The 27,982-nt window shown below is 41.2% G+C and overlaps 1 protein-coding gene across 1 annotated transcript in view; it reads left to right on the top strand.

Moving 5' to 3' along the window:
- LOC119855830 (acyl-CoA-binding domain-containing protein 6-like) overlaps positions 1 to 27,982 on the top strand; it is a 94,442-nt gene that overhangs the window by 36,293 nt on the left and 30,167 nt on the right. Inside the window, exons 9-14 of the mRNA XM_043515468.1 lie at positions 7,498 to 7,598; positions 10,242 to 10,327; positions 16,810 to 16,891; positions 19,508 to 19,593; positions 22,127 to 22,214; positions 26,512 to 26,560. Of these exons, the coding sequence (XP_043371403.1) occupies positions 7,498 to 7,598; positions 10,242 to 10,327; positions 16,810 to 16,891; positions 19,508 to 19,593; positions 22,127 to 22,214; positions 26,512 to 26,560 (492 nt within the window). The remainder of the gene's footprint in view (positions 1 to 7,497; positions 7,599 to 10,241; positions 10,328 to 16,809; positions 16,892 to 19,507; positions 19,594 to 22,126; positions 22,215 to 26,511; positions 26,561 to 27,982) is intronic.

The following is a 27,982-nucleotide window of genomic DNA, read 5'->3' as shown; positions in this document are numbered from 1 at the left end:
GTGTAATGACTTATCCATTCCCAGTCTCTATTCAAGCCTAAGTTAATTGTATCCAGTTTGCAAATTAATTCCAATTCAGCAGTCTCTCGTTGGAGTCTGGTTTTGAAGCTTTTTTGTTGAAGAATAGCCACTCTTAGGTCTGTGATCGAGTGACCAGAGAGATTGAAGTGTTCTCCAACTGGTTTTTGAATGTTATAATTCTTGACGTCTGATTTGTGTCCATTCATTCTTTTACGTAGAGACTGTCCAGTTTGGCCAATGTACATGGCAGAGGGGCATTGCTGGCACATGATGGCATATATCACATTGGTAGATGCGCAGGTGAACGAGCCTCTGATAGTGTGGCTGATGTGATTAGGCCCTATGATGGTATCCCCTGAATAGATATGTGGACAGAGTTGGCAACGGGCTTTGTTGCAAGGATAGGTTCCTGGGTTAGTGGTTCTGTTGTGTGGTGGTCCAGATGATGAATGGACACAAATCAGACGTCAAGAATTATAACATTCAAAAACCAGTTGGAGAACACTTCAATCTCTCTGGTCACTCGATCACAGACCTAAGAGTGGCTATACTTCAACAAAAAAGCTTCAAAACCAGACTCCAACGAGAGACTGCTGAATTGGAATTAATTTGCAAACTGGATACAATTAACTTAGGCTTGAATAGAGACTGGGAATGGATAAGTCATTACACAAAGTAAAACTATTTCCCCATGGTATTTCTCCCTCCCACCCCACCCCCCACTGTTCCTCAGATATTCTTGTTAACTGCTGGAATTAGCCTACCTTGCTTGTCACCATGAAAGGTTTTCCTCCTTTCCCCCCCCTGCTGCTGGTGATGGCTTATCTTAAGTGATCACTCTCCTTACAGTGTGTATGATAAACCCATTGTTTCATGTTCTCTGTGTGTGTATATTCAAAAAGAAAAGGAGTACTTGTGGCACCTTAGAGACTAACAAATTTATTAGAGCATAAGCTTTCGTGAGCTACAGCTCACTTCATCGGATGCATTTGGTGGAAAAAATGCATCCGATGAAGTGAGCTGTAGCTCACGAAAGCTTATGCTCTAATAAATTTGTTAGTCTCTAAGGTGCCACAAGTACTCCTTTTCTTTTTGAGAATACAGACTAACACGGCTGCTACTCTGAAACCTGTGTGTGTATATAAATCTCTCCTCTGTTTTTTCCACCAAATGCATCCGATGAAGTGAGCTGTAGCTCACAAAAGCTTATGCTCTAATAAATTTGTTAGTCTCTAAGGTGCCACAAGTACTCCTTTTCTTTTTGCGAATACAGACTAACACGGCTGCTACTCTGAGTTCTGGGAAAGTGAGTGCCTGGGCTTCTCACTGCCTTCCGTCTTCCCAGGGATAAAAGAAGGGTGCCCCCCCTTTACACCAAGCTTCTGCCCGTCCTTCTCTGTCTTGCCCTCATCAGACTTTTGGGCTTGCATGAAGGAATCAGGATGTCAACTTCCTGTACAGAATGTAGAGATTTATCCCAACTGTGTTTCTGATTTCCCCAGAACATTTGAGCAAAGAGGTCTAACAACTGGACACAGTTCTCAGCCCCTTGTCCCTTTGCCTGTTCTCATTCAATCTCACATTTTATAGACATATTCACTATGACTCATGCCAGCACTTTTCCTGAGATTTCTGAGTTTCAACCTTTACACCTCAATAGTAATTTGAAACCTTTGCAAGACAGCTTTTTTAATTTGGGATATTTCAAAGCCTGTTCAACTGGCATTTCATTAAATACATTTAAGGTTTTATCAGACAACCCTGCAATCAGTGTGGGGACTTTCTTGTGTTCTAAAACTACAGTATGATCCTTACATAATCTTTCAAAAGTGGTAATGTATTCTTATACAGTCTGCTTCTTTATGTGCAGGGCAGAGCTTCTCCCAGGTGGGTGTTCCTTGGATGGAGGGAGCACCTGGGAACTCTGGGATCTTCCCCTACTTCTAAATTATGCTCTGGGCATGCAGCTTTTCCTTCTCATTTTCTTGGGTTCCTTTTCTTTCAGCTCCATGGCATGCTGGTGAGCAGCTCGTTCTGCTTCCAGGACCCTCCAGCGTGCTTCTTCTTGCTGCTGCCTTTCTGCCTCTCTCTCCTGGGCTCTCATGTCTGCTTCCCACTTTTGTGTTCACACTCTTGTCTTTCTGTTCAGCTAATCATTTTTGGTGTTCATGCACCTCTCTCATTTTTTCATTCTCCAACCTGGCCCACAATAAGGGCTAGTCTACACTAGAAGTGCTACGGCGGCAGCCACTGTAGCGCGTCTGTTGAAGACGTTTTATGCTGATGGGAGAGAGCTCTCCCATCGGCATAATAAAACCACCTTCATAAGAGGCAGTAGCTGTGTTGGTGGAAGAAGCTCTCCCACTGACATAGTGCTGGCCACAATGGCGCTTAAGTCAGTGTAACTTACATCGCTCAGCTTATTCACACCCCTGAGTGACAAGTTATACCGACACAAGAGGTAGTGTATACAAACCCTAACTTTGTAGTTTCTGACATTCCTGTTTTCATCTTTACGTTTGTTCTATTTCCCTTACCCAAAATAAACAAACAGAAAATAATAAAATTGTAACCTTTCTTTTACTGTTTCCAGCCTTCACACTTGAGAATCACTTAAAATTGTTACACCAGTGCTTAAAGTGTAATACGCAGTTAAAATAGCAAGCTGTGTGTAAACCTTGTTTTGACTATGCCACTGTCACCTTCTTGTAGGGTGATCAGATGTCCCAATTTTATAGGGACAGTCCCGATTTTGGGGTCTTTTTCTTATATGGGCTCCTATTACCCGCTACCCCCTGTCCCGATTTTTCACACTTGCTGTCTGGTCACCCTACCTTCTTGGGTGCAATCCAGACTGGTGAGGTATTGTGCCACCTCAGACCCTGTACTACTGAGTGCCTCAATGCTTTGCTACTGTAGCTCCCAGACTGGGACACTGTTAGCAACAAGCACACAGGTCACACTCTGAGTGTCTGTGTTATGCAGCCAGCTCTGGTTCAGTAATCCTGACCTCGGCAGCCTGTCTGCAGCCCCTCAATCTTTATAGACCAGTAAACCTTTGAAATGGATTCTTCTAAAGGTTACCCCTGAAATTAAAGTTTATTTAAGCTCTGAGGAAGGTGACATGGAGTCTAATGGTGAAGGAAGCTCCACGTTTTTTCTTCCCCTCCTGCTGTTTGCTAAAATGCAAATTGTTCTGTTTCCTTCAGTCTCCCGCTTCCACCACCTTGTTAGTTTGATGGCCCTATTTACAGCATATATGCAAATTGGGGTAAACCCATATTCTTTTGTTTAAGGCAGACTGTGCTTATGCACTGCTTGTGAAACACATTTTAAGAATATAATTCTGGCACATATCATAACTCTTAATACGCACCACATACATACATCACACAAGAATATTAATGATAAGTGAGTTATTAGTTTTCAAGTGATACCTCAGAAGGCGTATTTTGTACAAAGATTACTACCGTGTGTGTAGGCTGTGAATACAGGGGTGCTTCGAGTCACAGGTATATTTTTAAATTAAGGGATTTCTAATATTGTGCTTGGGGATGATTTGCTTTATTGGCTTTTCTCACTTGTTGCACCTTTGCTGATAGAATCAAGAAAGTTTCATTGTAAAATTAATCCCATAACCCCTTGTCACCCTCTATGAGAGCTTCTTATTTTTTCATAGTGCTTTTTTATTTCTGCTTTAAACTAAATTCATTCATGATGACTGACAGAATGATTAGTACAGGTTTGAGCGTGACTCAGACATGTTAATAATCCAAGATCTTTACCCTCTTCTTGTTTTTCCCCTTCAGTTTAATTACAAATCTAAATTAGGGAAACATATGACTGTACTCTATGATGACTAATTGTAGAGGCAAATGTGATGCTTAAAAGCAGGAATTGTTGCACTGTATTTATAAATAGCAGATGAGGAGCTTTAGACCAGATTTAGTCCTGCAATTGTTTTTATACTTTGTATGCTAGGGTTGAATTTGGCTCTGTGCGACTGAAAATATATATATATATAGAATGCAGAATTAAAAAATTTAGTGTCCAGAAATGTTGATGGCTAAGATTCCAGTTATAGAATCACATCACTAAATAGCCATGTGATTTTCAGCAGTCTTTCAAGGTACTTTAAACCCAGTAATTGTCATGGAAATTAAATATTTCTCATACATTTGCATTTACCATGAAAAAAGTTTTACTCTAAAAATCACAAGTTCTGCTTTATATATCAGGTGCACAAAGAATTGGTTGTCAAATAGAATTTATTCTGACCCTGGCTCTGTATCTATATTTTGATGACATGGGATTACTCATGGCAAAGAAAACAAGGGGGTAGGGAATTAGTAAATAAGCTTAAATCTTCGCACCTCCCCAATGCTTGATTTAAAAAAAAGGCTTCCCACAGAGGAGTTCTGCAAGGGCTATGGGGAATAGAACCTTCCTTTGAAGGTCCTGGAATGCAGCATCCTACTCAGGAATGTGTGACATACACAGACATACACACTGCCCTCCAACTGCAGCAGATCAAGACTCCATGAAGCAGTGCTCCACAATTCAGAACTTCCTTTGCAGATCTCTACATCCTGCTCCTGCTGTTTACTATGAGCCAACAAGAAACTGGCCAAAGTAAATAGGTTAGGGTATCTTTAAAATAGTTTCTTTTTCCTCTCAGCCAAAATGTTGCAAGTTATGATTGAGATGCATTGGCAGGACTATGTGGCTGTTCACTAAGTGTCTCTTCCCTGCCATCAGTGTCACTTTCATTAACACCGTAGAAACTTTGAGTTCCAGGTCTGCACTAAGCTCTGTGGACCTTCACACCTACATGGAGACTCAATTAAGGTCATTGGGATTCTTTAGCAATGGTCTTGACTACACCCAAAAGTTGTTAGAGCTTTAACTATATTGGTATTGGGTTTTCCATGGCCAGGTGGCCTAGTAGCTGGTATTTCAATCTGTAAGGCCAGAGAGGGTGGTAGGGGGACCCAGGCCTTCCCTCTCCACCAGGTCCCTGCCCAGGGCCCTATGTAGTTCTACCCCTAAACAGGAAAGATGTGTCTCCCTCCCAGTGTGTGTGGGTGTAAAGACCAGCTTCCATGGGTTACTTCCTACAAGTCTCTTTAGTTTGGAGCATGTCCTCACTAGTCCAGTTGCCTCACAGCTAGGGCTTATTTGCACACGCCCCTTGGCAGGGGAACCCTTACTTGCCTCAAATTGCTGTGCTGGCTGGAAGGTTACTGATCCATCTCAGCCAGCAGATAGCTCCTGCCATCTCACCACTCAGCTTCCCTTATTTTCTACCCTGACCAGGCCTGGTATTAGCTGCAGGTATAGCGGGGCAGGGCTAGCTGAACCCAAAGATTTTCTTTAATCCCTGCTGTGCTGGATGGCAGTTGCTTTGCTCCTTCATAGGCCCCGATTCTGCAACTGATTGGCCCCTACAATAGGTGCAGTGGTTGCTTCCATGCTAACAATTGCAAGATCAGGGCCTAATTCTCCAACCCCCCAATATCCCTGTTACTCAAAATTTGTGCTCTAGCCAACCCCATATCCATAATTCTTACCAAAATTAGTAGTTACAAAATCCGAGTTTTGTAAAGATTTTGTGATGTTCCCTGAGACCTTAAAAATTAATAAATCAGGATTTATGTGTATCACTGGTGACTTGCACAGGAAATGATATCCAGTTTGTATTTTTCTCTATGCTGTATAAAAAAGGCTTGAAAGTCTTGTAAAACTATATATCTGTTCTTTATATTAGCAATGCAAGTCTTGCCTGAGCTGAAAGACTCTACAGTGCCTGGAGAACTAGTGAAATGGTGACATCACAACACCCAAAAGAGTGCAATTGTGGGGGAAGGATTTAGTTATACTGTTTAAAATCTTTTGGGGGTGTGTTTTAGTAATAACTATTTAATTCCAATGACAAATTAACATTTGGAATTAAGGGAGCATTTGTTAAAAGATCGAGTATTCTCTTCAATCACAATAAACATCCCTTACGCCTCCCAGGCTTGACAATCCAGAACCCTTATATTTCTATGTTGAAAAGCAAGTATTAACAATGCAAATGACAAACAGGGCATTTGGGTAGACTTTATAAAGAAAGGGACACCAGACCAATTTAAAAAAAAATACTTCACAGATCACATTTAGGGTTAAACTGATTCCTGTAGCTTTTATATTTTAATAAAATGTTCAGAGGCTAGACTTTTGAAGGTATTCAGGTGTCTAAAGCTGCAGATAGATGCTTAGTGGGATCTACAAAGGTGCCTAACACCTATTGATTTCAATGAAAATTAGGTGCCTTGGTGCTCTTAAAATCTGACTAGGCATCTATCTGTATGTATAAGCCTTTAATATACCTTTAAAACTCTGGCCCTACATTACTTTTGAATACTGCAAATCCTTATTCATGATGAAAGGATGATATTTTAATGATACTACGCATACATGCACTTGTAGGTCCAGCCTGTTATATTAACATTTTGGGAACTTTTTGGGCTTGGAGAAAGCCAAACATTTTCTCAATGCAAAAACTCTCTCCTCTCTGAATCAGGAAGAAATGGTAATCAATATGGTTAATGTGGCCATTTCTAAAAGCTCTCTTCTATCAGAATTCTCCCATCTATTATTTTAAGTCTTCTCTTTCTCTTTTAGGATATAATTTAATGTAGGAGTTTTCCTTCTATAATACCAATTTAAAACAGGGAATTGCTGTATCAGAGTTACTATGGAGAAATGATTTATCAGATGTACAGGTGTCTAGTCTTTGTTAATTATGCTTTAATTAGAAAACATAAGGGTTTTTTTTCTTTTTTAAACAGATGATTTCTTTCGTAAAAGGGATTTGTTGTTGCCTTCTTATATCTTCATTTATCTGCACTGGCATATAACAGTCCCTAAAGATCACTTGAGAACCTCATGCTCTGCCCCACCCCTGACATGTCCCCTTCCTTTCTGCTCCCAAAATGTCCCTTACATAGGATGGGGCAAGAGGAGCTCATGTAGGGCTCATTACTCCATTCCTGTGCCAGCACACTCCCTGACATCCCTCAGGTTCAGGAGGTTGAAAGGTGGGGAAAACCACCTAAGCCCACCACACCACCTCCATGCACTGACTCCCACTTTAGTGCACCTGGATTTAGCCCGAGATATTGAAAGGTGGATGAGGGAACCTCTCTAGAATAACAAGGAAAAATGGTTGAGTTGTTTATAGATGTAATGCACACAAGCAGATGTGCAGCTACTATATGGAAATAAGAGCTAATGCTTCTTCAGAGAAGGGGAGGAAAGCACAGATGCTGTAACATTACACCTCTAAGAGTGTAACAAACAGAATATATTTTCCCCTATGTTGTTCTGACCGGTAGCAAATAGCAGTCTGGCTTCTTCCTGTTTCAGTAATTTTGCTTACTTAGTGAATGTTAGAAAAACGATTGGCTACAAATGTTATTTTATTCGTTTCAGGTCAGGCCATGCTTTTGCAACAGTTGGACAAGTAATATACATGTTTGGTGGTTGTTCGGGTGAAAATACTTACTGCACTGATGTGCATGCATTGGATACAGGTATCTTTTAGAATTGCAGATAATTTCCTTCTTAGTACATTTTATAGATATATAAAGTGTGATAAGAGGAGTATCACAGACCTGTCTTACAGATCCCGTGGTACTATTTCTAACCTCCAAGCAGGATCCAGAGTTGGTGCAGAATTGCTCTGCAGCCAAAACTCCATTCTGAGGACAGGACTAGGCCCCGCAGCCTTAGTGCCCCTTCCACTGACAGAAGGATTGGAGAATCTGCACAGCAGTAGGTACTTCAGTCAGACTCCCAGAGATCTGTGGCTGTGCAAGACCTTCTTCTGTACTGGACTCTATGCAACGCAGAAGAGCCTGCACCCACTTTGTGAGCTCTTGGATTGTTTCTTCCTAGCCCCTGTGCTGCAGAACTACCAAGGTTCATCTGTGTTAGTGGGCACCTACAGAGGAGGGGAGAAAATTTTGACCTTTGTGTGAAGTATCATTTCTGTTACCTGTTTTTGAGAGATGCGCCAAGAATATAGTCTTAAATATAAGCTTGTAAATATAGTACTAAAAAGGTGAATTCACAACAGAAAATTAAAGCCAGCCAAAGTATATTGAAAGAGTTGCATAGTTTATTTAATTACATTTGCCTTATTCGTACATCTGATAGGCCTGCAAAATAGAAATCCTTAAAAGAATCATAAAACAGGCATACACAGCTGGAGAGTAGATGAAAATTTACCCATTTTTCTATCCTTCCCACTTAACTCCGTCCTCACCCACCACATTTACTGTCTTCAGAGGAACCACACAGGGTAAATTGAGGTACTTCCTGGAAAGTTCTCATTGGTTCATTTCAAATACCTTCTTTCCAAGGATGGATATGAGCTAACTCATATGAAATAATTGTATTGCTTTGTCATGCATTTGGATATTTCCTCATGAAAATACATCCAGTGTATTTACATCTGCAGACCAGATTCAGGGACAACCCAAATTATTAGGAGGGGACAGTCATTAAGTTATTTGTCTGGAGACAACTGCTTCTTTCACCTATCCTGAGTCAGGAAAAAAGACGTTAGAAACAAGCCATTATCTCAAGCCCCTCTTGTGAACTGTTTGTCCTCTGGGATAAGTTAATTGAAATTTCCCTCTCCCAACTCAAACTTGAATTTTAATATGTCCAGATGGAAATAGGCCATTTTTGCAGAGAATTTGGCTTTTTCACTGTAAAGGGAGTGTTCCATCTGCAAAATCGGCTTTATTTTTATCAGAGGTTTGAGGTGAGACTGCATGGGGGCAAATTGGGTGTGGCCTCGGTATGGTTACATGGGACCAGGTGTGGCCCCTGCACAACTACATGGGGCCAGAGGGGTGAGCAAGACCATTTACCCCTCTCTGCAGCTGTGCAAAGGTTACACACAGACCAGTCTCTGTGCTCCCTGCACTTTGGGGAGCATAAAGACAGCCTAGCCTTGGTCACCCCCCTCACCCCCAGGAAGCAGGGCTCCGCAAAGGGAGGAGGGAGGAGGCAGGGCTGTGATCCCACTCCCCTTTTGCATCAGCTTGTGGAGTGGAGCCAGCACATAAAGGTAGCAGATTGCTCACCTCTTATGGCAAGGAGCATCACCGGAAAGATTGTACCAACTTCCCGAGTGCTCCTTCTGAGGCATTGCAACTTGACATGGCCTTCTCTTCAGGACAGTGGCTAAAAAGTCACAATCTAGCTCAAAATGGTTCACTCCAGCTGACCTGCAAAAAATATTTTTCCCGCACATTGTTTCTTCAGCAGTGAGAGTTGGTTGTTTTGCACCACTCTGTTTTGCTAACCCATGAACTATAACTGTAATTTCCTTTGATCTATTAGCCTTTCAGGTAAAACTTCTTGCAACAATTTACTATGCTGTCCCACCAAGTTTTCTGCTGAAGTGTAATATAGGAAAATTAGTCACAGTCTGGATATAATCAGAAAAGTAACTACATAAAAATGGTACCTCTCACTCAACATACCATGGTACTTTATGGCTTCAAAGCCTGTCCACTTACTTTCCTGACAAAAATGAGTTTTTAAATACTGTTAGCACCATAGAGCAATCCAAGATATGTAAGAGTGAGCTAAAGTCTATTCTGCCTCAGGCATCATCAACAAAATTGTTGAATAAATTGTTGACTGCAGTCTTTATTATTGGTAATGATATAAGAAGCAGAAAGAAGATGACAGGTTTCAGAGTAGCAGCCGTGTTAGTCTGTATTCTCAAAAAGAAAAGGAGTACTTGTGGCACCTTAGAGACTAACAAATTTATTAGAGCATAAGCTTTCGTGAGCTACAGCTCACTTCATCAGATGCATCCGATGAAGTGAGCTGTAGCTCACGAAAGCTTATGCTCTAATAAATTTGTTAGTCTATAAGGTGCCACAAGTACTCCTTTTCTTTTTGAGAAAGAAGATGGTTTGGTTTTCAGATCACACATTGTTTGCAGTGTTGTCAATTTGAAAAAGTATCTTCTAACTGGTGAACTGAACAAATTGGGAGAGAATAAATCTGGATCCCCCACAAGTCTATTTTTGCAACCAGTTTTTGGATTATAGCTGCATTTTAAAAGGCTGTAGTATGTAAATTTTATGATTTTCAGATCGCAAGGGAAATCAGTGGAAAATATATAATTATGTGAGGCTCTTTTCCAACAGGTTTGTTAACCTGGCAGCAGTGTGAAGTCAAGGGAGTGATACCCAGTGGAAGGACACGTCACACATTTACAGCACACCATGACAAGGTATAGACGAAATGTCATTTTTCTGTCCTGGTTTATTTTTTCTGTAATTCCAGTATGGAGGGAAGATGTAAGAATGTCTCCTTCTCAACACTTCTCAGATATATTCTCTTAAAGAAGGTGTAATGGGATTTCATCTCTAGGTTTTTCTGAGCAGCTGTATGATCAAGAAGTCTAGTACAGGAGTAGGAGCCAGGAATTCCTGAGTTCGAATTCTGGCTCTGGCACTGTATGAGCTTGAGAGAGTCATTAAGGATCAGATTTTTAAAAGTGCCCTTTAATTTTTGTCTACCCAATTTGAGGCCCCATTTTCAAAGGTGCTGAGCAGCCACAGATCCCATTGACTTCATTTGGCTTCATATGGAATTTTGGGTGCTCCATGCCTCTGAAAGCATCTCAAGTTTAACACCAAAAAACTGAGACATCTGATAGAAATGGCCGCTTTAGAAAAAGTTGATCTTAATATCTCTTCCCCTGTTTCCCATCTGAGAAACAGGGATAATAATACTAACTTACCCCACATAAGTGCTGTCAGAATATATTCATTAATGCTTGAATGTGGAGTATATTTTGTTTTTCAAATGTAAAGCCATATGCAAGTGCTAAGTTTTCAGTTGGGATTTCCTCATAAATATCACTGGCACAATGTGATCCATTTGGCACATAGGTCACTTGTTCAAATTTAGCCCAGATTACTAGTGATAGAATGTTATTGCTCTCTAGCTTTTTTGTCTGTGTGAGTGAGTTGATGTCCCTGGTCCAGTTCCCAGTGGACAAGTGCCCACATCAATACACATCATTACAATCTCATCAGAGAGACTCTAGTCCAGTGGTGGGCAACCTGCAGCCCGCGGGCCGCATGTGGCCCATAAGGGTAATCTGATTGCAGGCCGCGAGACATTTTGCTGACATTCACCATCCGCAGGCACAGCCCTCCGCAGCTTCCAGTGGTTGGGAATGGCGAAGCATGGCCACTGGGACCTGCAGGGGGCCATGCCTGCGGATGGTCAATGTCAGCTAAATGTCTCGTGGCCCGCAATCGGATTACCCTGATGGACCACATGCGGCTCGCGGGCTGCAGGTTGCCCACCACAGCTCTAGAATGAATGGGCATGTGTGGTGTTTAGATGTTGCTTGTAATTATTAGAATTGTGAGCACTGGCTGTTGGAAGTCTGAAAGGACAGGAAACAGGAGGATGGGGGAGGAGTTGAGAGCCTGGGAGAAAGCTACAAAGGGTGCAGCAGCAGCTTGGTAAAGAGGTTTCCACTTTGAAAATAAAGTCCTGTTGAAGCTTGTTAGTACCTTGCCTGGTTGATACATTTTGGCGACAAGGATGGATCTTCTGCCTCTGAACCCACCTGCACCCTTTCTGCAAAGCCCAGGTGAGCCTCCAATTGCTTTTACTACCTGGATCCATATGTTCGAGATTTATCTGCTTGCAATCAGTGCTACAGAGATTTCTGAAGTAAAAAAGTGTGCTCTGCTGATCCACTGCCTTGGAGCAGAAAGGGAGCATATATTTTACACTTTTCCCCTTGCAGATGATAAATATGAGACTGCACTCACTGCATTAAAGAATTTTTTTGTGTCAAAAGTGAATGTAGTAGCTAATCACCACAGATTTCACCAGCATGAGCAGAAACCAGGGGAAACTACAATGCAGTATATTGCTTCCCTGAAGAGTCTGATTGTAATTTGCGACTTTGGGAATATGGCAGATGAGATGATTAGAGACCAGCTCATTGAGAAAACAACCATGCTTCGTGTAAGAGAACACTTACTTCTAGAACCACAACTTACACTAGAAAAAGCAATAACCATTGCTACTCAGATTGAGTCAGTTATAGCTGAAGCCAAAATAATGAACGTGGATACAGGAGGCACAGTCTAGGCTGTGACTCCTTTGCAGAAAAGTTCACTACCACAGTAGACACACAATTGCAAGAGGAAAATTAATGAAAAACCACCAAATCAGCAAATTCAAAATACAGTAAAAGCATGTTTTCACTGTGGATCCCCACAACATCTTGCAAGCTACACAGGATGTCCAGCAAAAGTAGCTCAGTGCAATCATTGCAAGAAGATTAGACGTTTTGCTAAAGTATGTCGCAGTAGCCAGTTCAATCAACAGGTGCATGCAGTTACAATACCAGATGTTACTGTGCTGAGTGTGGACAAAATCACTACTGCACATACTCCAGAACAGATAACGTGCACTGTAAATGTTTCTGCCATGCCCTCAAGCAAACCACACTCTATTCAGCTAATGTTGGACACTGGCTCAGCAGTATCTATACTACCTGATTCCATCTATCTGCATTACTTTAAAGATGTGCCTCTTACTGAACCCAAACTTCACTTGGTGTGCTATTCGAAAAACCATATTACAGTACATGGCTGCCTGACAGTAATAGTGACATTTAGTGATTGCTGTGTAACTGCAGAGTTCTACATTGTCCACAAAGGCACTCCTATCCTTGGCAGAGATTTATTGGCTGATTTAAATCTCAGGGTAGTTAATGGACGAATTGATCTTCCTCAGCAAAGCATTCTTGTGGTACACACACCAGTTTCAGCTGGGACCCAACACCAGGTTTAGGAGAAACTCGGCTGTGCTTATGGGTTTCTGCATAAAGTTAAAATGCGGAATAATGTGATGCCTGTACGACAGAAGTTACGGCACTTACCATTTTCAGGAAGGGAATCTGTTTCAGAGGAACTTAGAAAACTTGTTCAAGAGGACATTATTGAAGAGATCGACTCCTTGGAATGGGGTTCACCTATAGTAGTGATGCAGAGGAAGGGTGGAGGCATTCACCTTTGTGTGGACTTAAGGGAGCCAAATAAAGCTATTGTGATTGACAGCCATCCTCTTCCTCACCTAGAAGAAGTATTTGCAGAATTCCGTGGAGCAAAGATGTTTTCTACTCTTGATTTGTAGAGCGCATACCACCAGGTTATGTTGCATGAAGACAGCAGAGACCTCACAGCATTTATTACACATGAGGGACTATTTCATTTTAAACATGTTCCATACGATCTCGCATCTGCCCCAAGTGCATTTCAAAAAATGATGTCATTGATTCTGAAGAATCAACGTGGTTGTGCTATCTGTGTTAAGTTCAATGCTATCTGTATGATATTATCGTGTTTGGAAATGCTTCTGAGGAGCATGACAATAACCTGCAGTCTGTACTAAACTGCATCAGCACAGCAGGCCTCCAGCTCAATAGGTCCAAAATGCAAATTTAGACAAACTGAACTCTCCTTTCTGGGGCAAACAATTTCATAGGCTGGACTAAAACCTGATCCAGATCATATCCTGGCAATTTCAAATGCTCCTCCTCTAACAGATTTGCAAACCTTACGTTCCTTCTTGGGTCTTACCTCCTGGTATGCAAAATTCATTCCCAATTATGCTTCTGTCATTGAACCGTTACGGGAATTACTACAGAGAAGTTCAACCTTAGTGTGGACAACGGATGCACAAGCTAGTTTTGAAACGGTGAAAGACTTGATTGTACATAGTCCAGTACTTGCACTATTCAGTCCTGCATTGCCCACAATTGTAACTACCGATGCTTCTGATTATGGACTTGGGGCTGTTCTCACACAACTACATGAGGACAACACAGAGAGGACTGTTGCATTTGCTTCAAGGACACTATGTAATGCTGAAAGACAATATTCTACAGTCGAAAAAGAAGCACTTTCTTGTGTCTGAGCTACTGAAAAATGGAGAACTTACCTGTGGGGCCGCACGTTCAGGTTGCACACAGACTAGCGCCCTTTGACGACGTTGCTCACTATGAAAGGACTGGGAAGAGCAGGATACTGTATTGCTCGATGGTCTGCAAGACTACTGTCTTTCAATTATGAACTGGAATATAAGCCTGGAAACCAAAATGGTCACTGATTGCCTTTCTTACCTGCCTTTGCCTTCACCAGATGGTCCACCGGAGGATGAGGATGTAATGGTTGCACTTATTACAAGCAGTCTCACTGCAGTTACAAGAGAACAATTTCAAGCTGCTTGTTCAGTGTGTTCAATTGAACAAAAACTATGGGAATTTCTGACAAAGAGATGGCCCAGTCACCTTAAAAACCTTGACCCAGTTTTGCTGCCTTATTTTAGCGTTCGGGATGAACTTTCTTTGTTTGATGGCTGTGTGCTACGAGGTAAACACCAGCTCCTTATGCCAGAAGAATTACTGTCAAAACTCATACACCTGGCACATGATACTCATCAAGGAATTGTCTGAACCAAACACGGCTACGGGATCTATATTGGTGGCCAGGGATGGACTCTCAAACTGAAGCACTCATAAAATCCTGTGTCACTTGCCAAATGCATGATAAGACAGCAGTGACATGTACCCCTCCATTACAGCCTGTTCCTCTTCCTGAATCTGCATGGGAAAAAGTGGCAATTGACATTGTAGGACCCTTTGATACTGCTCCAATTGACTGCCGTTATTCCATCACTTTAATAAACTATTTCAGTAAATGGTTTGAGGTAGCGTTTACATGTCAAATCTCTTCTGCTACAGCAATTAAGTTCCTCTCTTTAGTTTTTAGCAGGGAAGATAACCCCAAAGAACTGGTTTCAGATAATGGTAGTCAATTTACTTCCCTGGAGTTTGAAATTTTTCTGGCATAGAGGAACATTTTACATAGAAGGTCATCCCTATATTACCCTCAAGCCAATGGGGAAATCGAACAGTTTAACAGAAGTTTGAAAGAGAGTTTGCAAACGGCTAAACTGGAAGGGCGATTGTGGAAATCCCTCACTACTGATATCTTGCAAGCATACCGGGCTACATGACATCCCACAATGCAAAGATCACCCATAGAGTTACTGCATGGGAAACAGATGAATACTAAACTGAACATTGCTGGATTGTTAAAGGCATAACCAGATGCCCCAAACTAAGGATGATGTGAGAAAAACAGTTGAACAGAACCAAGCAAAGTCTAAGGCTTTCACAGACAAGCAGTGGGGTGCTAAGGAACCAAAGTTTGAGTGTGATTCCTTCGTTAGAATACGAAAACCTGGAATTTTACGCAAAGGGGACCATAAATTCACAGCTCCTCTTAAAATCATAGAGAAGAAGGGACCTTATACCTATAGACTTTCTGATGGACGGATATGGAATGCTTCTTATCTTGCACCTGCCTATGCACCAAGAGGAGATTATGCCAATACCCAGTCTGCATTGGATGACTTCACTGTAGTACCAACACAACAAGACATTGCACTGGAACCGGGGCTTGAGAGATGGCCTGTCAGACCCAGACGACCACCTGTCTGGATTAGAGACTATGTTATGTAGTATCTACAGTGTTTTCAGTGTAATATTTCTGCCAACAGTACAATGTCTTGTTTCATATTTGTTCCTGTGGTTAGAACAACAATGTTTATTTTAATTGGGAAAGTTTCTTAAGAGAGGAGGGAATGTGGTGTTTAGATGTTGCCTGTAATTATTAGAAATGGGAGTACTGGCTGTTGGGATTCTGAAAGGACAGGAAACAGGAAGGAGTGGGGAGGAGTTGAGAGGCTGGGAGAAAGCTACAGAGGATGCAGCAGCAGCTTGGTAAAGGGGTTTCCACTTTGAAAATAAAGTCCTGTTGAAGCTTGTTAGTACCTTGCCTGGTTGATACAACAGCATGGAGGCTGAACAAACCTCACAACCCTTGCAGCATTCTTTCCAGCACAGAGCTTAGGACCAGTGGCAGAGCAACGGGGATTCCTAACACGGCCAGTGCTTTTTAGAAGTACATAAATTAAGGAGTTCAGTTTTCAATATTGTCAAGTGTAGCAAATAACTTTCATGCAAACACTGTGCTCACTTTTAAAAATATCGTTACTTCCTGCATGACTTGCTTATGTCTCATATTTTCCTCTGTTGCCATACTGCACATCAGCCTGCACGGGTTGCTGAAGGAGTGCTGAATACCATATCTTTTTCTTCTAAAGTCTAGCCCTGCTATATGCGCTACCTTCTGGGAATCCAACAACCTGGATGAGGAGTGACAGTACTGATTCTCTTCCTTTTCACTGCAGTCTGAAACACCTCTTACTTGCAAACACTGAAGCATTTCTGCATTCACTAATATATGAAAAATGTTCAGAATGCCCAAGAATCTGTCTATTTTAAGGTTTTCCATAGCCTAATCAGTGTAATAACCAAGCAGTAAATCCAGGTAAATTAGTTCCACACAGGGAGTCCCCAGTAGATTTCATTACATTGTCTACTCTTCTCTTTTCATTAGTAATAAGAGTTAATAAATTATTAGGTTCCCCCCCCCTTTTCTTTTTTGCAGGGTGGGACAGGGGATATTGTGTGTTGAGAGGAGAGGGGAGTTTTCATGTTGTTTTTCTAGATACATACAGTTAAATTGCAGGGAAAGAGGCTTTCCATAAGATAATACTTTGAGTACAGAGTCATATATATTGTATTACAGTTGCAATTCTTGCCAACAGGATATCTATTTGTTTGGAGGAATATATGAGTCTAAAGATGATAATAAAACACCAAAGAATGATGTAATGAAATTAAGCCTAGGTGAGTAAAAATGCAAAAAGAGGGTTGTCAGCACAATTTTTAATCACTGAATAGAGCAAGATACTATCCAGAAGTATCCTAAAGCTAGATGGCTGCACAAGGCCATAGTCTTGTAATAAAATGAACCTGAATATATCTTTCAGTATGTGTGGAGCTACATAAAAATACATCCAAATGCACAAGTACATCTCTGTAGTCAATATATGATCAATCATTTAACAATTTATTGAAAATTTGTAAGATTTAATTAAATGTTGTATAATATTTATACACACATATATGCTCCAAATCTAACACCACTCTCTATCCCCTTAAAGATATTACCACACCTTCCAGCTTTGCCTGGAATCTATAATGTAAGGCTGAGCAGCATTTTATGGTTTACGTTAGGGTACAATGTTTCTCTAGACAAGCTCTGTAAATCACTTTAATTCAATGCTTTTTGTTGCCTGAGAGATTGCAGAAAATGCTGACTTTGTTATCTTTTGATCATACAAACCACTGAACTTCCCCCTTCCTTCCCTTGGTGAGCAGTTACTCACCCAAGTGGTTCTATAGAGACTACATAGGCAAGTAACCATTCAAGAACAGGAGCAGGAGGTTCACAATGTGACCTACAGTGATCTAGGAAGGGTGCAAAACACCATTCTTTAGGAAAGTCAGATTTCAAATATGATTTCACCTGTTGTTCTAAACAATGGACATGCAAAAAGAATGGCCATACCATGGAGTTGTACAGTACTCATGTTGGGCAGCAGTTAATAACTGCTTAGCTGATTTTTTCTAACTGTTTTCATCTATAACAAAGCCTTTAGACTCATAGAATATTAGGGTTGGAAGGGACCTCAGGAGATCATCGAGTCCAACCCCCTGCTCAAAGCAGGACCTTTTCCTTAAACAGAGAAGAAAAAGGTTAGACCTGTTTATAAATTCATTGTTGTTTAGTTTTTCCATGTTTTTGTGCAGAGAAGCTTTTTTAACCAACTTTTCTGGTTTAAAATAAAAAAGTATATTTAAAATTAAATAGTTTCAATGACATTTTAAAAAAGTTAAATCTGACTACATTGGATCACTTTTCTGTGTCTTCTTTCAGGTGAATCACTGCAGGACACAAAGTAAAAAGGAACTTTATAAGTGTAATTTATTATGGAGCCACAGTGTTGATGAGAATTAGTGGGAGCAGGGAACTATTGGAAATATTTTCAAGAAAATTCATGCACCTTTTTTTAACAGGTTTTGGTTGGTTGGTTGATTGGTTTTTTGCATGATTTCACATGCCAAAATTTCAGGTGACTGAAAATTATTTGCACTGAAGACTGCAAAAACTTGAAAAGCCACTTTTGCATGAAAATTCATCCACATGAATTTTGACAAAGTTGCTGGAGGAAGTTCCTTCCAAAACCCACATGATCTAATGATTACGTGCAGCAGACTAAACTGTGATCTGCTGGTGCTGAGTTATTCTTTTCAGAAGTTCTACCTTCTTGGCCATAATGCAGTATGGCAAAGGGCATGATCAGACAGGGATCACTCACTGTGCTTTATCGCACATTCACACCCCCATATTGTGAAATATTTATACACAATTTTTATTGGATCTACCAGAATAACAACACAAATAGTGCCACAGAATGCAACTTCTACCTTGTATGTTCTTTGTGTCCTTTATCACATATAATCACTCCTACCACATATCTATTTTGCTTGACAATACATATCATCACTTTTTATTATGGCTGTCCCCTTGTGCCCTAAATTATTGTTTAGAGTTGCTGGTCTTGAATCAATCCTGAGATATTTTTGACTTCTATCAGCTTATTCCAGCAAACAAAGTCTTTAATGGCAGGAAGCCTACCTGGAAGTGGGATTGAGATGCAAAACACCTGTAACTCATGCTCGGCCTTGAGATCCAGAGCCAGATAGCAATTATGACAGTTTAAAGCTACCAAACACTTGGCGTTTGTCTCTCTACAGCAGAGCTGCCCTCTTTGTCACAGGGGAGTGAACTGAGTTCACGGTGTGAAGCTAAACAGATGCCATGTTCACTCCATAGATGGCTGCATTTCCCTGATGGGCAGAGATCCCTGTATATGGAAGTGGGAAACTACTTTGGGATCACTTGAGATTAAAAACCATTATATAAATGTAACAAATGTACTGAATTAATATTATTATCCTCCTTGACATTACAAATAGACTTTTCTATCATCTCCCATCCTTGGAATGTTTTTCTTAGCTGCTTATTTTGAGTAAATCTATTTTATGACAATAACTTGGGTATACATTTCTTTTTGGAATGTGTTTGACTTTAGTCATTTTGATCTTTCTGAGGTCAGTGATTAGTCTTTGGAAGACTGAAAGATACCTGTCTGAAAGAACCTTTCCTTTTGTCATTAGAGGATTACTCAGAATTCTTTGGTTTGCATTTTCCCTGTGGCTTTCACTACTGCCGTTCTTTACTTGGCAGGTCCTATAATTATACAAATGTCTTAGGGTTGCAAATGCTTCATGTGTAATACTGAGACTATCTAGGGCCTAATTTACTGCAAAGACACGTTTGTCAATGCATTGACAGTAGACGTTCTATTTTTGAATTCTGTCTTTTGTATTTTACAGCAAAGATGAAATGGAAGATGCCACTTTATGTAGGGATCCCCCCCGCTTGCAGACACAGCCATGTAGCATTTATTCTTCATAGCCATGTAAGTGAATGTAATGTTAAAGCCAGAATTCTGCCATCCCTAAACTTTACTAACTGTGTTTCATTTTTACTGATTTAAAGAACCTACCTGCAATCTTTATTTATTCAGGCAACATACAGCTCAGCTGTTTCTTCAGTTCTTCAGTGTATATGTAGTCACCATATAGACCTACATTTTAGTTTTTTATTTTCTGTTAAATCCCATGTTGATTTTAATCATTGTTTTCAAAACACAATTTACAACAATTAAATAGTTGCATTTAACAAAGTAAAAACAGTTTATTAATACATGAAACAAAGTACAGAAAGTCCAATAAATCAAGGTTTTTTTCCCACCCTTAAGGGCAGTAGTAGGAGCAGAGTGAAGTACAAGCAACACTTCTTATGGATTGTCATCGCTCACCACACTGTTTCAAGTATAAAAGCAGACTTCCAAGTATTCCACTCAGCATCTTTTTTGACTGTCATTAGTGAAAGAGTTCTCCACAGGAGCTACACCACAAAGGTTGTTGCTCCAGCTCTTCTTCACATCCCAGCAATATCTCTGGATATCCTTTTCTCAGATTCTACCTTTTTTTCAGTGATTAAATTTCAAAGGTCTTTGCCTTGAGCATTTCAATATATTTTTGCTGCTCATCCGTTCATCAGTTGTTTTTTTCACTGCTCTGGTGGCTGACTCTGGCATCTGCTTGAAGCTCTGGCACTCCTGGTTTCTTGTGCTTGATATTGTCTCTGCACCTCAATGTCTGTTCTGGTGCAGCTTCATTTTTTTTTCTTTGTATCTCAGTGCCTGTGCTTCTAGTGGCACCTTAGAGACTAACAAATTAACTAAACAAATACAGACTAACACGGCTGCTACTCTGAAACCTGTCATTATGCAAGGCACTGAATTTAGCCATATGGAGTGGAAATCTATCAACATAATTTGTTAGTCTCTAAGGTGCCACAAGTATTCCTTTTCTTTTTGCGAATACAGACTAACATGGCTGCTACTCTGAAACCTGTGCTTCTAGTGACTCAGTGCTACTGCAGTACCTCACCACCAGTGTTTCTCAGTAGTTTAACACCAAACTTTGCATTTCAGCTTGGCTTCCATCTTGGCATTTAACATTTGCTTCACTCTTCTACTTCTTTGGGACACCACTTAATGTAGCGGTTTGTCTATTAGGTATGGTGGGTGCTTCCCTGGAGGAGCCTACACCCTTTTCCTTTTCACGGGAAGTAACTTCTAAAATGGAAGGAAGGTTGCACAGTAGCAATTCATGTGAGTGAAACACAACCAATGTCTGTGATGACTGATAATCTTTGTGCCATCTATCTTGGAGTTAACCACAACGTGCATGGGTGTCAGATTTGCTTGCAAATATTATCCAAAGAACTTAAGAAATGTGCAGAATGACTCCAAGCACTCTTTGATAAACTCCTGGGATACTCCTTTAAGTCCAAAACAAGGCTGTCTGGGTGTGTCACATCACAGGCTAAACCCTCAAGGCATAAAACTGAGTTGGCCAACACTCCTGAGCACTAGAACCCAGCACTGGTGCTGTGTTGGTACAAACCGACCTTCTCTATGGCAAGTCCATTGTAGCCTTTTCCTCAAAGTGGCCCACACCGTCACCTCTAGCATTGGGAGATTCCACTAAGTATCGGTTCCTGAATGCACTCGCGTGGTCTCGGAGCCTGATCTTGCAGTGAGGTCAATGACAAAGCTCACATTGACTCCAGTGGTGCAGGATCAGGCCCTTAGTCCTTGAAGTCAGTTGTTCTGAGCTCCAGCTCCTCAGGTGAGGAGGGATCCTCCACATGAGAGACTGCAGTAGAAGGCACTGATTGCAGGCCAGCAGCCTGTTGAAGCTGCTAACTAGGCAGCTCTATCGTGTGGGTTGTAAACTTTCTTTTTCAGGTAGTAAATATAAACCAAAAAGGATTTTTGTGTTTATTTTATTTATTTAACACTCTCCACCCAACAGTGTTACCAATGCATTGGAGTGAGCAACAGAAATTATTCAGGACTGTTCCTCCATGAGATTAGATGGTAGTGGGTCTTCTTCCCTTGCTGACACAAGGATTGTGGGAACAGCTAAGGAGGCTCGCTTCTGAACTACTGGAAGTCCCAAACTGAGCATAAAGTCACTCTCTGGGATGAGCTGCTCCTCTTCTTTCAGAGGGGCAGTGAGATTGGAAACATCTTCTCTAGAGGGAATTAGGGAGCAACTTCTTCAAAGTCCTGCATAGACCAGGCTGAGCAGTTCCTCTCCTCCTCTGGGGCAGGGCGGGCAGATTATGTCAGAGTCTTCTGTGCGGGGATCCCAGGCAGTGACACAGTCAGGCATTTTCCATTTAATGAAATTATACAGTTTTTTTCAAGAAGAGTTTTACTGTGTTTGATTGAAGTGAGCACCAGGAACCGTAAATACAGAATGTACTATACTAAAGGGCCTCTACAAACATTAACTGATACATTAATGTGATTATGTAACTCTGTCATTATATTGGTTTGCTACTGATGTCGCTTGCTTTTTCATTGTTCCCAGCTCTATATCTTTGGTGGCATGAATGAGGAAGAAGAACTCAATGATATAATGGGGATGAAATTGATAAACCCTTCAGATAGACAACCAAGTAAGTTTACTATGCATTTGGTAAATTCTAAACTTATTGTTAACTTGAAGTCAATTCTTCATGTCTCTGTCCTTTCCCACTCCCATCTTATGACAAATTCTGTGATAATATGCCTACAGAAAGACAGTACTATTATCTTTGTTTAATAAAGGCTTCCAGAACTGCTGTTCACTCCTTAAAATGCTGTTTAATACATCACCTAAACTGATAGTCATGATCTCTGGAAAACATACACTCTATGTGTATATAGGGCCCAGTTCTCTGAGGTGCTGAGTGCCACCTGCGAGGAACTGAACTCCTCTGACATTCATTGACTTGAAGATCAAATAGGAGTGTGCATATTTTCTGAAGAAAATAACTTTCAATTAACGTTAGTGAGAATTAAGAGCTCTCATCACCTGGTAGGATCACATGCTCAGGTATTACCTTATTTTACACTTTAAAATAGTACACTAAAATGTACTTAGTCCCTTAATACCATAGGATTGGTTTTCCACCTATTGGGTTATTCCTAATGTCACTTCACACATGGTATAAAGTTAAACTCTTACTTTTAGCCTTTTTAAAATAAGAATAATGGTGATATCAGCTAGTTGTAGTCATAGATCTAACTAAAATATTGTAAGTGTGACAGGGTACGGCCCTCTGCTCACTTCTGTCTTCTTGTTCAAATGGCTGTAACAACTCTGGTTTGTAAACACTAACGAAGGTCCATCTAGCCCAGTATCCTGTCTTCTGACAGTGGCCAATGCAGGTGCCACAGAGGGAATGAACAGAACAAGTAATCACCAAGTGATCCATCCCGTCGCCCATTCCCAGGTTCAGACAAACAGAGGCTAGGGACACTCCCTATCCATCCTGGCTAATAGCCATTGATGGACCTATCCTCCGTGGCTTCCATCAGTCAGGTCTTCCTTGGGGAAACTAATTGGACTTAAATTGACCAGAATGCTGGTTCAGCTGCTGGGTCTCATCACTCTGTCACAGTAAGTAATAGTTCATCTGAAATGTGTTTCTTATTAAATGTCTGAGTAAAATGATCACAGTAGCTCATAACAAAAGGAGCACTGGCACTAGCCCTAAGGCAATCCTACCACATGATCTTGGTATCATTTACAGGTGGGATTTTTCTTCTTGCACAAAAGCCCCAAGTCAATCAGGGGAAGTTCTAGAAAAGACTCTAAAATGGCCCTTCAACCAACGTTGGCCTATTGCTGACTACACAAAACATTGCCAAGCATAACAGACTTTGTCTAACAGTTAACATAAGCGCTTGATTACAGTGGTTACAAGAACTGTTTTCCTCAGGGTTTCAGATAGTCCTGAGTGTAATGAGAAGACTCCACAAATAATAATCTAAGTCCCCAGTTCAGCAAGGTGTTTGAGCACATTTTAATCTATTGAAGTAAATGGAATTTATGCATGTGCTTAACTTTAAGTACATCATGAAATGCTTTGCTGAATTGAATCCCTTGGCCACACTGCATAGCGCCATCCACCTGCCACTGCACACGCTTTTACCTGTTGCATTGAGCATACCAGACACAGTACAGGACATATGAGGAGAAAATGCTTCCTGTGATTTTGATATGTACTGTAAAGCTTGATTTATTTCAGTGGACTAGCCACTTAAAAGAGCAGCACAATGGAATGGTGTATGGGGTGGATGAGATAGGGGTAAAACTATAAAGCTGGAAGAAATGTCATTTTCACATAAAGTTGTGCTAGTGTGATCATAGTGCTGCAATACCTAGAGATGAAACAAGCAATTTTAATAGGTCAAGATTGTCCTAAAATAATAAAGGGTTGAAGTTAAGAGCAAATAAGAGTAATTTACTATGCTGTGTAGCTCTTTCATTAGGAACCTCTTCTCTGAGAAAAGACCACAGGGAGTAACTCAAAGTTATTATTGCCTCCTTCTGATAAGCTTTGTTAAATCAGTCAAAAGAAAAATCAGTTCTGATAAATGGTGCCTTTGTACCTCCTGTTCTCTGTTTGCTAAACTTTGTGTCCAATGGATGAGTGGAATTTCATTTTAATAAAGTTTGATACTTTAATAATTTTTACTATCATTCCTCTGACCTCTGGCTATCATCTATCCAGAGCATATGGATAGGGCAGGAAACAGTTTCATTAGCATGCAAAATATCTTTAACAGTAAGTACCTCCAAGTTGTAATGCTCCACAGTGGACATCAAAAATGAAATGCACGTACATATAGTGATATTAGTATTCTGGACATAAACACACAAACATGATCAGTGGATTTGAATAACTAATAATGCTGAATTGATTTTAATTCATGGCGTTACTAAAAACTATTTTAAAATATCTGAGAGAATACATTATTTTCACCCATAAAAAGTGGTGTGAATCTTTAATGCCTCCAGTGCTTATTTTGTGAATTTGGGGTCTTAATTACCAGCTTCCCAGCAATATGTGTCTACCATAGTTCCAAACTAGACAGCATATTACGGAGCCAGTAGTGTTGTTTTCACAATTACCACAAGATGTCATCACATTAACCCACTTTGTGGGTGTCAGCCTAGTAATGTGCTCCAGCTTCACTTGTACACTGTGTGACTGATGACCATTTCAGCTGCATACATCCTCACTGTCCTTCTTTATAATTAGCAATAGGTAATTCTCATCAGGGACAGGGTTTAGTTCAACATTACAATTTTTGTTTTCATTCAAAGCTCTGAAGCTTTTCCAGTATCCCTCGGACAGTCCCCAATTGTCAGCTTCCCTGCAACACAGTCCCTCCTCCAAGAAGCCCCATCTCCCCTCAACTAGCAGCAGGATCTAATTTGAGGTGTGTAACCTCTTACTTGAGGTGTGGGCCTCTATCTTCCCACTGGAGGCAGTAGCTGGTGGCATGGTGGCAGGACCCTGAGGTCTAAGTGATGCATTTCTCTTCATACTTCATGACGCTATGGCTTTTCCTGTGCTTTCACCCCAGAATGCACAATGTGTGCTTCTCAAATCAGGGAACAACTGAAATCTCATGCTCACTGCATTCTGGGACTCAAGTTAGTAGTAAAGCCTTGCAGTGTCAGGAAGTTGGAAGAAAGCTGCAACAAATAAGGCTGTAAGCCACTGGGCATATTCTCTGGCTGGGGAAGGTATAATTAAGCTCCCAACAACTATTTAGGTCAAGACCCTTCCTAAGGACTGGTTTTATTTTCAAACCTGTCTGCTGTCCTTGTCTAAGAGTATGTCCACACTGCAAATAAAAACCTGCAGCTGACCCATGCCCACTGACGTGGGTTGCAGAGCTGTTTCATTGCTGTGTAGACTTCTTGGCTCAGGCAGCAGCCCAAGCTCTGGGAACCGTCACCTCACAGAGTCCTAGAGCCCAGGCTGCAGCCCGAGCCCGGAAGTCTGCACTGCAAAGAAACAGCCCTGCAGCCCGAGCGCTGGGAGCCCAAGTCAGCTGGCACAGGCCAGCCGCAGGTGTCTAATTGCACTGTAGATATACCCTAAAAAGCGGGAAGCATTATATCTGCCTTCTGGTAGGTTACATATTTGGTACTAGTCATGTGCCCTGCCACTGCAGCTCACAGTTTTAAAAGGCTCAAGGACTATAACAAGTGCCCTGAGAGTCTGGGACATGTGCATGTTCACCAAGGCCCATCTTGCATGTATGCTGAGGTACAGATGTTTCCAAGTGTTATGTAATGAAATGCAAGAAAAGAAAATGAAGAGTTGGAGAGAGAGAGAAGCAAGAGCCCATCTCAGCTGATCTCAGTCCATCATGCTGGTAAAGAGAGGCCATTCCTGAGGTAGCTAGAATCCAAGTAATATAGGGGTTTACTCTTATTCAATATTTATCTAACAGTAGTACCCAAAAGCCCCAAACAGAATCAGGATCCTGTTATGCGAAGCCTTATACAAACCAGGATGTGGACACAGTCCATGTCCTGAAGAGTTCAATATTAATACCTTAAGCTGCATCTAAAAGTGAATAGGGATAGTTTTTGGAGTCTTGTATAATAAGTTCCAGGCAGCATACCTCATTGCCACTGTGGCAAGCTGGCAGCCACATTCTGTATCAGCTGAAGCTTCCAAATGATCTTGAGTGTGTGACTTGCTGTGCTAATGTTTTATCACTTCAAAACTTGTCTTGCAGATAACATTCATAGCAGTTACAAAAGCTACACACATGTTATTGTAATTATATGGTCTTGGCCAAATTATAAATATAATAGAAAGACCCCATAATGGTTCTGATCTATCATTCCTTGTTCATAAAATGTGTTAATGGACTAACAGCAAATTGGTGTCTTGATTTCAGTAATGAAGGAGATTCTCTCAGAATTTGGAATCCAGGGAGTAAGCAGCAGGTATTCTTTATATTTTTGTTTCTTTGCTTTATTTCCCTCTATGGGAAAAGGCAGGGAAGATTGAATATTTGTGATGTTTTTCATATTGGCTTTGCCTTTGACTGAGCTGGCCTCTCCATGCAGTACAAAGTATTTTCTGTGTATAAATCATCATAAATATGTGATTAGTTGATTTTTTTAATCTGGCTCATCACTAATAATTGCCCACATTTCAGTGACAAATACAATGGCTGACGGCCCAACTAGGTAAATCAATTCCCTTGCTACCCAGAGAACAGCATTTCATAGGGATAAAGGAATAGGCTGACATTCAGATGTGGGTCCTATTATTCTGGACCATTAATACAAAGGCTGCCTGCCTTTACTCCTCTCCTTCTCTGGTGTATCTGAGGCTATGTCTACACTGGGCATGTACCCAAGTCCTGGCTCGCATGCATGCATCCGTGTATTAGCTAAGCTCACCACCACAGTCCACGCTGCAGAGCTGCACAGACACCATACCCCATGTAGCCATGTCCATACCAACAGTGTAGCTACATGGCATTTTGTAGTCCTGAGTGTCCTCACCATCTGGAGCAGCCATAGTACTGGTTTGTGGGAGACCCCTGTGCAGAGGTGCTTTCAGCGTGCTACATTTTAAATGCTGATTTTTTGTGAGGCACTTGCAAGTTGTGAATGCTGTTCACTTCTGTCCAATCCATCCCGGGAAGATCTTGGGGACCAGTTGTTTAGCTGCTCCTGTTTGCATATTAATGGTTTATGTAGCAGAGCAGATGTTCGGCAAGACACTGGATGGCATTTCAGGAGCACTTTCTGAGACAAAGAAAGCAACTGAACTTGGAGGAGGATTCATTCACAGCAGACTGGACACAGCAAATGAATGCCACAATTGGTGCTTATTTTCCATGTATAGACCGACATTTCTGGTGCAGGACAACTAGCATAGTGTGGTGGGACCACATGCATCCATGTTGGATACCATGTGGTGTCAGCCAGGTTAGGAGGGAAATCTGAGGACAGGGTGGATGCCCTATGGGAGTCTCTTATGTACCTCCTTCTGCCCACTATAAACAATAACAGAGTGTTTAAAAATAAACTTTTCTCAGCTTGGCATCCATCTTGGATACCACATGGTGGTGGTGGCAGCTGGAGCAAGGGGGTCTGGAGAGAGGGAAGGTGCCTGGCGAAAGTTTCTTGTGTACTGCCCTCCACCCAGGATAAACAAACCTGTTCCCAGAATATAACATCCTTCTCCATAGAAGAACAGGGAATTGTGTGAATGACGGTGAAAGAGTAAGTAGACTCGAGGACAGGTCACCATGTCATAGCTATGACCACACCACACAGTGACCAGATAGAGAGGTGGGTCATGTATCAATGTGCAGCCTTACCCAGGCCCCCAGACAGGTTTGCCAACTCCAT

The sequence above is a fragment of the Dermochelys coriacea genome, chromosome 5, assembly GCF_009764565.3.
Source record: "Dermochelys coriacea isolate rDerCor1 chromosome 5, rDerCor1.pri.v4, whole genome shotgun sequence".
NCBI classification, from domain to species: Eukaryota; Metazoa; Chordata; order Testudines; family Dermochelyidae; genus Dermochelys; species Dermochelys coriacea.
Note: the sequence above shows the minus strand (reverse complement) of the source record. Positions and strands in the feature narration are given on the sequence as shown.